Source organism: Penaeus japonicus, unplaced genomic scaffold (assembly GCF_977035675.1).
Source record: "Penaeus japonicus unplaced genomic scaffold, GWHDUDI00000001_assembly GWHDUDI00000013, whole genome shotgun sequence".
NCBI lineage: Eukaryota > Metazoa > Arthropoda > Malacostraca > Decapoda > Penaeidae > Penaeus > Penaeus japonicus.
This window is the reverse complement of record NW_028234415.1, coordinates 22,352,300-22,364,799: the sequence shown is the minus strand read 5'-3', so window position 1 is coordinate 22,364,799 and position 12,500 is coordinate 22,352,300. Positions and strand designations below refer to the sequence as shown.

At 35.6% G+C, this 12,500-nt stretch overlaps 2 protein-coding genes across 6 annotated transcripts in view; one reads left to right on the top strand and one right to left on the bottom strand.

Moving 5' to 3' along the window:
• LOC122259955 (uncharacterized) overlaps window positions 1-1,203 on the bottom strand; it is an 8,583-nt gene extending 7,380 nt beyond the window's left edge. The window contains exons 1-2 of one of the 5 annotated variants that reach the window (XM_086543308.1): window positions 1,127-1,181; window positions 193-300 (exon numbers count right to left, since the gene is read on the bottom strand). The gene's annotated coding sequence lies outside the window, so the exon portion shown is untranslated. Of the gene's footprint in view, window positions 1-192; window positions 301-1,121 lie in introns of all 5 variants that reach the window. The other 4 variants (XM_086543309.1, XM_086543307.1, XM_043026958.2 and 1 more) reach the window with 4 other exon arrangements.
• A 6,909-nt stretch (window positions 1,204-8,112) lies between these two features.
• The window catches only part of LOC122259962 (tRNA-splicing ligase complex subunit RTRAF), an 11,622-nt gene continuing 7,234 nt past the window's right edge, over window positions 8,113-12,500 (top strand). The window contains exon 1 of the mRNA XM_043026973.2: window positions 8,113-8,278. Within this exon, the coding sequence (XP_042882907.1) occupies window positions 8,218-8,278 (61 nt within the window). The 5' untranslated portion in view covers window positions 8,113-8,217. The remainder of the gene's footprint in view (window positions 8,279-12,500) is intronic.

Below are 12,500 nucleotides of genomic sequence, written 5' to 3'. Positions count from 1 at the left end.
CAAAGCTCCTGCGTCATGTATGTCATTTACCTATACACAATGGGTTAAAGACATTCTAGAAGGTATCCATGTAAATTGTACATTAAGAATATTCATTTTAAATTTTGAAATTTGAAAAAGCCATAGGACTATGGTAGAAAATCAAGTGCATGAAGCAGTAACCTGCCACTGCAAGCAGGGGAACCACAGTACCATGTATAAAAGAAGTTCCAGTCAACTTCCTACTGAAAAATTTAAAGTTGTTCTACGACATGTGTAAAAGTTCATCTCAGATATGCAGTTCTAGCTTGGCCAATGTATCTGAAAAGAGACATGAATGTGGAAGTTCAAAGGAGGGCAACAAACTTGTTCTGATATTAACCCAATAATGATGTGGTGGTTTTAGCTCTGCACAGTCTTATTGCCAGGGTAATTCAAGCACACAGGCCAAATGCTTCAGGCTTTTCACCCATTTTGGCCACAGCCACCCTCTCTGCACAAGATCACCAGGCATGCTGACCATACAAAAGAGCAATGACATGATATTGCGTCCCCAATGACAAAAGCTGCCACCACACAGCATAATATCACGTCACCCAGCATTATACAAGATAGCAAATGTTACAAAGTAAACTTATGTATGTTTCTTAATCAGTGTCCATAATAGGACTGCTATACAGAATTCCCAAACACTTAGTACATAAGCTCTATTTTGACAGAATGTATGAGGTGAAGGTTTAATTGGCCTTCACCAGTGTTCAATTGAGTCATTCAGAGCATTCTTTTTAAAATCAAATTGAACCATTATTCTTCACTTGTAAAGATTAATTTACATAGCAAAGAGTGCCATTCCTTCTCCGATATAAGACAGTACAGTTTATGCTTTTTTCTTCTTCTCTTTCGTGCGGTCCCTTTCTCGATAATCACCAATTCCCCAAAATAAAAGAATGAAGACGAGCTGGAAACCGCCCGGAGGGCAAGAACCAAATAGACGAAATTTATTCCCCAAAAACTTGTATTTAACATTGACATACTACAAAGACTTAGAGAAGAAGTGTACACAGAAGCTGGCCACAGTTATAGGCAACCCAACAAGCCGAGAAATACGCAATAGTGGAACTAAATATCTATAATTCTGATACCTTACCCCTAGAATAGTGCAAAACGAACCTCGGAGGTAAACAACCTTAGCTACCCGTTCGTCTAGTGTGAATCCGGTGCAGGCAGGCGATGAATCCGGGTTGCCATAACAGATATTTTTTAGGTGAGAATATAAGAATAGTAGTTTCATCTTTGCTTCTCCGTTTGTTATCTAGTTATTCCTTTTTGCAACTAATGTGGAATATTTGAGTTCACTATCTTTTTTATCTTTGTTGTTTTCATCATATTTTACTATCCTCATCATTATTATTTCACTATTATTATCATCATTAGTTTTATCATTATTATTTTCATCGTTATTGTTATTATAATCATTTCATGATTTATTATCCTAATACTATTATCATTATCGTCATTACCATTATCAGTATTACTATCATTATCATTACTAATTTATCATTAATATTATCATTTTCATTATTATCATCACTATCATTATTATCATCAGCATTATCCTTATCATCAATACTATTATCATTATTACCATCAGTATTATCCTTATCATCAATACTATTATCATTATTATTAATACTGTTATTACCATTCTTACTATTATTGTTACCATTATTATCAAGTACCATTATTACTATCATTATTATCATTGTCATTATTATCATCATCACCATTATTCGTATTATCATTATTATTACTACTATCATTATCATCATCGTTATGACTAATGTTATTAGTATCTTTTTTATATTCTGCATCACTATTATTTTCATTATTTTTCATTAGGATTATTTTCATTATTATCCTCATTATGATCGTTGTTACTATTCTCATTATCATCATTATTATTCTTGCTATTATTTTCATTATCATTACCGGTATTACCATTACTATCACCATTATCACTATCAATTTTAACATCATCATTATCAATACTATCATTATGCAACTTAGTGGAAAAGGACATCATGAACATCTGTTTTTTTGTGTGAAAGACAGACAGGCGTTCACCTGGCATGGTCTTTACTGTTGGGAATCGCCTATGCTGTTCCCTCTACCTGTTCTCCTTCTCTGTCTGTGTCCCTTCTCTCATCTGGGATCCTCCTGATCTTGGGTTTGTGTGCCTCGCAGGCTGCTTTCCCTGCCTGGTGTCTTCCAGTTTGCAGACACAGATGTAGTCCGGAATCAGGTGCAGTTTAGAGGCGGAAGAGGGTATGGGAGGGCAGGTAGTTTCAGGTCAGACCGAATGCCTATCATCATCCTTATTAGTATCATTATCATTGTTTTTGTGACTGCTATTATTGTTGTTATTATTGTTATCATTGTTATGATTATCATTATCGTTATTGTCAATATCATTATTATATCTGTTGTTACTCTTATCATTGTCATTGTTATTGTTATCATTATCATGATTACTATCATCATTATTATCATAATTGCTATCATCACTATAATTATCATCCTATTACAATCGTTTATTATACCCTTATCATCATTATAATTACTCTTATTATTATCATCACTATCATTATTTTTCCCTTACCATTACTGTTATCATTATTCATTATCCTTGTCACGATTATTATTTTCATCAATATCATTACCATTCTTTTTACTATTATTATTATCATTATCATTACCATTTTTTTACTATTATTGTTATCATTATCATTACCATTACTATTATATTTACATGTTATTAGTATTGTTGCTGTTAGTAGTATTATCATTATCACTGATACTATTATCATTCTGAATATTACCATGATAGTCATTATCATATTTCATTCATCATTGCTATAATTATTAACATCATTGTTATCATCATCAATGTTATTAATACCATTATCATTATTATTACCATTGTTACCATTATCTTTGTCATTGCCATTATTACTATCATTATCATTATTACTATTACCCCTATTATTATCAATATCATTATTATTATGATCATTATGACTATCAGTACTTTTATCTATAATCTTTGATATTTTAATTATCATTATCATTATTACCATAACTGTTCGTATCATTTTGATTATTATTACTATAATCATACTATCATAATTATGATAATTATGATCATAGTTGTAGTTTTCCGTATCATTTTGATCATTATCATTATTATCACCATTGTTGATATCATTATCCTTTTCCATTTTTATCATAATCATCATGATTATCATTAATACTTTATCATCATTTTAATAGTACTAATACGATTATCATAATTACTGCTACTATTGCCACTTTTATTATGATCCTTATCATCATCACCATTATGTTACTATCAATATTATCATACTTGAAGTACCCAATTAATGAACCATTAAGCCAGTTCACTTCATACAGTATAGTTATTATTGATTTCAGTCAGTGTTCATCTTAATTTCTTTTAACATTTATGTATACACTTATTCTGATTATTAAAATCGTGAATTTAAAAGCCACTTGTTGCATTACTTGAATGTCTCATAAGTATCAGTGTGCAGGGTAAGTACAACATTCTAAATAAGATAGAATACATTTATTACATTTCAGAACTTAAAAACACACGAAATACAGTCACGGTTAATAGTGCCAAAGAGACCACAGGGTAAAGGACGATAAAATTATATAAACTAATTCTTAAAAAAAACATGAATGAAAAGACAAGCGAGGCCGGTAGCAACTATGATCTTCCATCACCTAAACCCGCGAGGTTGTTTATAAGTCTCATTATTTCCACGGACCAGTTAAGGTAAGTTCTTTAATCCATTCCTATAATGCACGTCATACTTAACTCTCTCTCGGCCGACACCAGAGGTAAAATCGTGCAACCTGCTCGAAGCTGCAAAAACAATCGGGAGTGATGGCGCTGAACAGTACTCATACCCAACCACATGGGTATGGGGTAGGGGGGGGGTATGTGGTTATGGTGGTTAACGCCATCTGTCTATGGGATAGTCCAAGGAAAACGGGCAGTCCGTCTTAGGGCATGTCCTTACATATCATTATGAGAAATACTTATGTAAAATAGAGTCATTATTATCAATAATAGCGTCATTATTATCATTATTCATATCATAATTATTATATTCATTATCGTCATTTATAGATAAACATTATTATTATCTTTATCATCATTACCATCATTATTATTATTATTATCATGATTATTATCATTATTATTATTACTATCATCAATATAATTACAATCATTATTATCATAAACATCATCAGTACTATTATCATAACTATCATCAGCATAGTTATTATCCTCATTTTAATAATCATTAACAATATCATGTTATTTTTATTGCCTTAAGTACGATCTTCAGTGCTATAACCATTATATTTATTATCATTATAACTAATATAATGATAATATCTATCATTGTCGTCATTGTTATAATAATTGTTGATATTAAGATCAGTAGACCAGTAGATCTACTTCGTATGTCTGTTTCAAGATGGCGGCTCAAATGCAACCCACGTGGTCGTTGCTGAAGTAGGTACATCTCTCTCCGCGACCTTGTTGCTCTTTGAGTGGCGGAGGTCAAGACAGGTCAATCTATGTACCAGGAGGTCAGTTCACCTACGATCGAGTGTCTTCACCGTTTCCCAGTAAGACTTCCACCGTTGTAATTTAATTCTATTTGCAAGTTGTTCTTATTGCAAATCAAGAGAGTACCCATTAACATTGTTTTCATTATTATAAGTGTTGTTGTTTTCACTTTCATTATCGTTGTTATAGCTATTATCTGTATCATTATTGTAATTATTATTACAATTATAACTATCAATATCATTATCATTATCATTTTTCTATGTTTATCATTATTGTTATCATTTTCAGTATCATCCCTATTATCAATATTATAATATCATAATTCTATATCTTTGATGTTATATTTGTTTTTATCACTGTAATTGCTTTTGTGATTGTTGTCATTACTATCAACACTGCCGTTGCCACTATTTTATTGTTAACATTATTGTTATCACTATCAATATCGTTATTATTATCATGATCTTTTTTATCCTCATTGTAATATTATAATCGTCATCATTATTACCATTATCATTATCATCATTATTATTACTATTCTCGTTATCCTTATTATTATCATAATCTTTTTATTATTGTTAATACTAACAGCATCAGTATCATCATTATTATTATTGTTATTACTATTTTCATTGTCGTTATTGCTTCATGTTGACTAAATTATTAGTTATTTTCTTGTAATTATTACTGTTACCATTGTCGTTATCATAATTAATAGAATTATTATTTTTTATCATTATCATTATCATGATCAGTGATGACTTGCAAAACACTCTTCCGTGTAGATAAGATGGCAGATAAACCCACTGTACACAAAACATATATCTATTAGAAGGCGAGACTACAGTTTCGAAATCCACCTGGATTTCGAAACTGTAGTTTGTGTGTAGTGGGTTTATCTGTCATGATCAGTGATATATTACTTATTACTCTTCATTATCATTGTTATTATTATCAGCATTATTATCAGTGATATCCTTATCATAATCATTATCATTATCATTTTCATCATTATTATTACTATCATTATGATTATCATCATCACTATCATTATTGTTAACCTTATTATTACTATCATTGTATCATTGTTATAAGTATTATAATCATTATTATGATTATTACCATTATCATTTTATTATCATTAGTAGTAGTGTTGTTTTTAGTATTATTATCATCATTATCCTTGTTAGTATTATTATTATTATAATTATCATTATCATAATAATTATTATGATTATTAGTCTTATCATTATTAGTATCATCATTATCATTATCATCGTTATTATTACTATTATCATTATCATTATTATAATAATTATCTTTTTTTTTTGCTGTTATTACCATCATTTTCTTTATAGGGTTTTTATCATTATTATCATTTTCATATCGCTATCATAATTTTTGTTATCATCATCATTATTGTTATTATTAGTGTTATCATCATTACCAACATCATTACCATTATTATTAGTATTAACACTGGTAGTATCATCATTTCGAGGAGAGAAACCAAAAGTCGAGAAGAATATGGAAGGGCCACCGATTCTAAAATCAGAAGTGCGTGTCGCAATAGGAAAAATGAAAAAGAATAAAGCACCAGGACCAGATAAGATAGTGACGGAAATGATAAAGGCACTGGATGAGTTTGGAATTGACAAGATGACAGAGATCATAAACGAGATCTATGACAGTGGAGAAATACCTGAAGAACTGAGTAAATCAATATTTATAGCTCTGCCAAAGAAACCGGGAGCAATAGAATGTGAGTTACACAGAACAATCAGCTTAATGAGTCATATCATTAAAATCATACTGAGAATTATCATGGAAAGAGCAAGAAGCAGAATAAGGCCTGAAATAGGAAATGTGCAATACGGTTTTGTACAGGATGCAGGAACGAGGAATTCAATTTGGATGGTGAGAATGCTGTCTGAAAGAGCTATAGAAATGCAGAAAGATCTATTTATGTGCTTCATCGACTACACAAAGGCCTTCGATAAAGTGCAGCATGAAGAACTATTAAGGCTTTTACAAGGTTTAGATCTAGAAACTTATACTGGGAGCAAAAAGCATGCATGAGAGTCGACAATGACACAAGTAAATACACTCCAATCTGCAGAGGGGTACGACAGGGATGCGTTCTATCACCAGACTTGTTCAACTTGTATAGCGAAATGATACTGAGACAACTTGAGGACATGCCGGGATTCATACTGGGAGGCCATAACATCAACAACCTTCGGTATGCAGATGATACAGTATTGATTGCGGAGTCAAGGGATAATTTACAGGAACTACTCGACAAAGTAATTGAAGAAAGCAAAAAGAAAGGTCTGACCATAAATTGTAAGAAAACGGAATGCATGGTTGTCAGCAAGAAAACTGTAAAACCACAATGTATGTTGCATGTCGGTACCTATAATATCCAACAGGTGGAAAAGTTCAACTATCTAGGAAGTCTCATAACTGACGACGGGAAATGCGATAGAGAGATCAAGAAAAGGACAGGTATGGCAAAGGATGCATTTCAGAAACTGGGGAAAATTCTTAAAGATCGAAAGATGCCTACTGATACCAAACTACGAGTGCTGGATTGTTATGTAAACTCCATCCTTACATATGGCTGTGAATGCTGGACAATATCAACTCAGATGGAAAGAAGGCTTGAGGCAGTAGAAATGTGGTTTCTAAGACGTATCTTCAGAATATTATGGGTGGACCACGTAAGCAATGAGGCTGTACTACGCAAGGCAGGGGTAGAACGAATGTTGATGAAGAACATCCGAAAGAGACAGCTCGAATTTGTAGGACACATTATGAGGAAGAACAAATATGAAAATCTGGCTTTGACAGGACGGATTGAAGGAAAAAGGAGTAGGGGCAGGCAACGTATCACGTATTTGAACAGTTTAAGTACTTGGATGGCAGGACGGATACCAGAAAGCGAAAGATCAAGAGTGATGGGATTGGAAATGTTGAAAACATCTAAGAATAGGGAGCTGTGGAGATCCATGACCGCCTACGTCCTCAACGGACACGGCACTTAGAGAGAGAGAGAGAGAGAGTATCATCATTATCAGTATTGCTATTAGTAGTAGTAGTAGTAGCAGTAGATGCTTCATTATTAGTAGTGATATTGATAGTATCGACATTGTTATTATCATTATCAGTCAATGTCATTATCATCATTATCATCTTCACCATCATTAGTATCAGTACATGTGGCATCAAAATGTTCAGTACATTTGCTTGTTTAAATCTTTTACAATTAGAAACAAAAAGAAATTAAAAAAAAATGCCTGCATACATATTCGAGATCATTTCAATACAGAATTGAGATTGACAACATAATGCTTTCTAAAAGACAATAAATCATAAGTTAATTCCGTGACTATATGATTAAAGCCGTTCCCATAATCCTCCGTAATCCGTACTCCTGCGTTCGTGTAAGATCGCATGCGTGAATCCGCTTGAGGTAGAGACAGCTGATTCTGGCATCACCATCACCGAGGCCGACTGTCACGTTGTCACAACACACTTTTTGTACTTCTTTTTAAAAACATACCATAATGTTCCGGCGAAAGTTGATGGCCCTCGAGTACATGAACCCCGAAACTTTTAATATTAACGGTGAGAGACGTTTGGAGGAGTCTGTGGTGTCTTTTATTGGCGTAAGAAGGTGTATTTACTGTTGGTTTTAGATTGTCGGCTGTTGGGGTAGTTTGGGAGACGTGTTTATTTATTATCTTTGGGGTTTTGATTAGTGTGTGGGATTGTTTTGATATCAGGATCATCTCAGATTATTTGATACTAAATAATGGAAACTTTGTCCTGTGCTGAATAGGGATTAGGTTAGTTTTGCAAAAAAATGATTTTAGAGATGGTGCAAGCCAAGGGGGAAAATTTGCTTTGCTTTTGTATATTTTTCCCTTATTGAACCCCATTTTTATTGCTCTAGGCTATTCGTATTATGGTTAAGGTGTGGTAAAGTTTATTATGGTTGTTCTTACTAGAGGCGTCACATCACTGGCACTAACAATAATGGTATCGATGAACTGCTCATGTTATGTACAGTCCTTTTACAGTAATTTAGTCAGTACAAAGCAGTCTGTACAGAGGACATGAAATATACCAGGGAAACGGTGGAGTAAGCATTTGTAAATTGATTGTTTTTACCATCCCAACTTATATGAAATATCAATTGAGTTTCAAAATGAATTTAATCTAGGTTTCCAAGAGAGCCAGTAATTTAATTGATACAGCCTATCAGAACTCTGGCAAAGACCAGTAAATCTCCACCACATGTTCTCTAACAAAATGTAACTGTGACTGGATCCTTATTTGACAACAATTCTCCAAGGACATCTACAAGTGGTATTATTGGATAAAGACGCAACCACCCGTAGCGAAAAAACAAACCTTTCAGCGTGACGTTCCTTTAATTATGACGTAACACCATAAAACCCTTTTCTTCTGCGAAAGGTTTCCGATGGAAATGAGTAGCGAAACTGTACAAAGCACAACGAAAACTACCAGGTTGGTTTGCGTCTTTATCCAAATTTACCCTACAAGCTATGTCTTAATTGAAAATACAAGGTGATATGTTGGATATGGCTGGAGTGTTGAAGGCATATTAGGCTGCAGGTCACTTGAGGCACTGGGTATATCAGTAAGTTTTACCTTTCAAGATTTAAGCTATCCACTGATTATAGCAAGTCTGAAGGATTTGGATATAACACAGGTTGTTTAATAAATATGAAAAAAGGCAGTCTATGACGCTGGCGGCAGTAGCTAAAAATTAGAGGAACAGGGAAAATGTTTTCTCCGCCCTCCAAGCAGCACAGTCTTGCCTAAAGAATATTTTTCCACAAATCCATCATAAAACAAGATTTTAGGCTGACTTTGGAACCCTGTAGCTCTAAAGCTAGCCCCGTTACAGTGATAATACTTAATAACTCTGAGTGCACTTCAACTGTGTGCAGATCCAAATGTCGTGTAATGTTTGCACTGACACCCGTCTGTTAGGCCTAACTGGCGCCTTCATGTATGTTATGATACCCGTCCGCAGTGGGTTAATTGTTTTTTTTTTTAACCCCCAATATGCACAATCCTGGTTTACCTGAGCAGGTGCAATCCACTCTATTATCCAAGGCTGTTATAAACTAGTCTGCTATTTTCACATGTCTTTATTGCTATCAATGAGATGTATGTAGTGTCTAATACATACGTCACCCAACAGTTCAGCTTCATGTCCCATGCCCCTTGAAAGCCCTCCTCTCTCTGAGCCAATTGTGCAGCCATGTTCCATGCCTCTTTCTTCTTGTGAATGGAATGTAGTGAGTATGAATATTAGTTCTGTCACTATATGGCATATCTCATGCAGGCAAAGCCCTTCTATCCTTTATTCTCCCCCAGTCTCTTAACCCATTGCGCACAGGTAGCATTTTGCATGTCTGGCTGCCCAGACGGCATGGAGTAAAAGACGCGCGGCCTGCCAGCCAGGGCTTATTTCCGAGTGAGCCACCGCCGCGCAACATGTCACCACCTTTCTCAATTTCTTCCAGCCTCTCATTGTAACACTAGAACCATTTTTGTATAGGTAATTTTTTGAGTGTTTTGCCATGTTTCTAGTCTCATATAAACAATATAACAGGCTTTAGCAATGTTTTGATTGATTGAAATTGTAGTATGGAGAGCATATAACCTTGTTGCATTGTTTATACTCAATATAGTAAAATTATTATAGTTTCATGGGAAGCTGAAAACCAAGTTTTTTCATTGAAGTTTTTTGCCAAAACCAACTATATACATGTGTTTTTGAGAAAGACCTCCATCAAAATGCGTCAGATACATCTCTTGCATGTTTAGATATTCAGTCTCATTCATACTTTTCTTCTACATTTGTTGCTATGAACTCTGTTCGTATACAAATATATATGCTGTAAACGATTAAAATTGTATTATGGAGTCCATATAATCTCGAATGTTCAGTTTAGTAGAAATATAGTTTCATGGGAGGACATATACCAAGTTGTTTTTGGTGTTTTATTTTTATTGTATATACAATATTTATAATGAAGAGGAAGGCACACACACACACAGCTGTGTGTGCCACAGCCGGAAGCACTCGTACAGGCAGAGTGCCACATTTCAGCTATGGCACATGTTCCTGATGACCTACCTCTTCCGCCTTTTGCTGCACTGGCTGCATCGCCTGTATCGCCTTCCTGGTGATTCCACTGCGTAATGCACCGTTGCTCCCTGCAGTCGCTGCTCTGTCAGGGCTGGACGCCCTTGTCTCCAGTTACTTCCCCTCTATCTGGTGTACTCCTGCATCATTCCACGGACGAGCTCTGATCTGAAGTCCAGCTGGGTCAACTTACGCCCGAGTGCCTAGTGCACATAGAAGGCATTGATCACAGCCATGTCAAGAAGGTAAAACAGCACCTTTTGAAGGCGCTTGTGTAGCCTTCTGTGCTGCCATCGCTGATGCACAGCTTGTACACCTTCACCCCAAAGTTTGCACGCTCGGAACCTCCAGAGGCTCTCGCAAAAGGTGACTCTCTGCGGAGGGATGTAAACCAACAAGAACTGTCAGGAGAGCACATCAATAACTGGCTGCAACTTCCACAGGCAGTCTTCAGCAGGATGATTCCCGCTGTTGTCTGCTGCGTGGAGGTTGGCAGTCAGTTGAAAGAAACGGTCTTGTGGCATAGTGTCTGGAAATACAGGCACGTGGTGGAGAGGGTCCTGCAACCAGCTCACCTTCATGTCGGGCAGGTTATGAACACTCATCAAGAGCCGATGCCCAAAATAAACATTCAACTCCACCAAAGAAGTATTCTTCCACCTCCTCATGTGTGAGGAGATGGTGGTTGTTGGTAGCTGGTAATAGTACCTGAGGAGGAGAGAGAGAAAAAAATTTAAACTATTTTCATAAAGGGAATGGACAGAATATGAAACTTTGTGATACGTATACTGAAAAAAAACTATGAAAAGAAAGGTAGCTTACTGGTTAGTCTCCTGAACGAGATGGTCAACGAGTTCTGGCGTGACAATTTCAGAATAGATTTAAAATGGAGAGGATTCTCTGTTCAGGTCGCACTTGACCCCAGGACTACCCGAGAATTCAAACCTCTTTGGAATATTATCCCTCCTTTGCCATACAAACTGATGTTGTCCAGGGATGTTCTGTGTCCATGCTCGTTGTTCAACACTAGACAGTAGCTCATTGGAGTCAATGGAAGTCTCCTGCTGGGAGATGTAATCCAACTCTGACTTCGAGGAGGAGCTGCTGTCAGAGGTGGACTCGGAGCTGCTGCTGAGTAGATTTTGTCTCCCTTGCGACAGTTACTCATCCAGATCACTGTCGTCAGACAAGTAATCATAGATGGCACCTGCATAAACCTAGGGAGGATGAGTGGTCGAGGTGGATGCGACTGCATCATCATCAGCAGTGACAGAACAAGAGCAAGTGCTGGAGTGGGAGCTAACACTGGGAGCCATTGTGACGGAGGCGATCAGGCAGAATGATTTACCGGTTCAAATTTTGCATATTTATAAAAAAAACTTGACCTTGACAATCTATTTGATACTCCACTGTGCAGTATGTATTTGATATGATAATTAAATGTTCATTTTCTGGTGTGAAAGAGCAAGGCCTTGAAATGCCATATCTTGTCAGGTGTCAAGATATGACATCAAATAGTGGTTGTACCTGCTGCTGGGAAAGAAATATTTTGTCCATGCTTTCCATATTGCCACCACGCTGGGGGATTGGGCGTGTAGTGATTGGTGGCAGCCAGAGCTGGTGAATAGCCTGAGACATTAGGCTCATTTGTTTGAAATACCC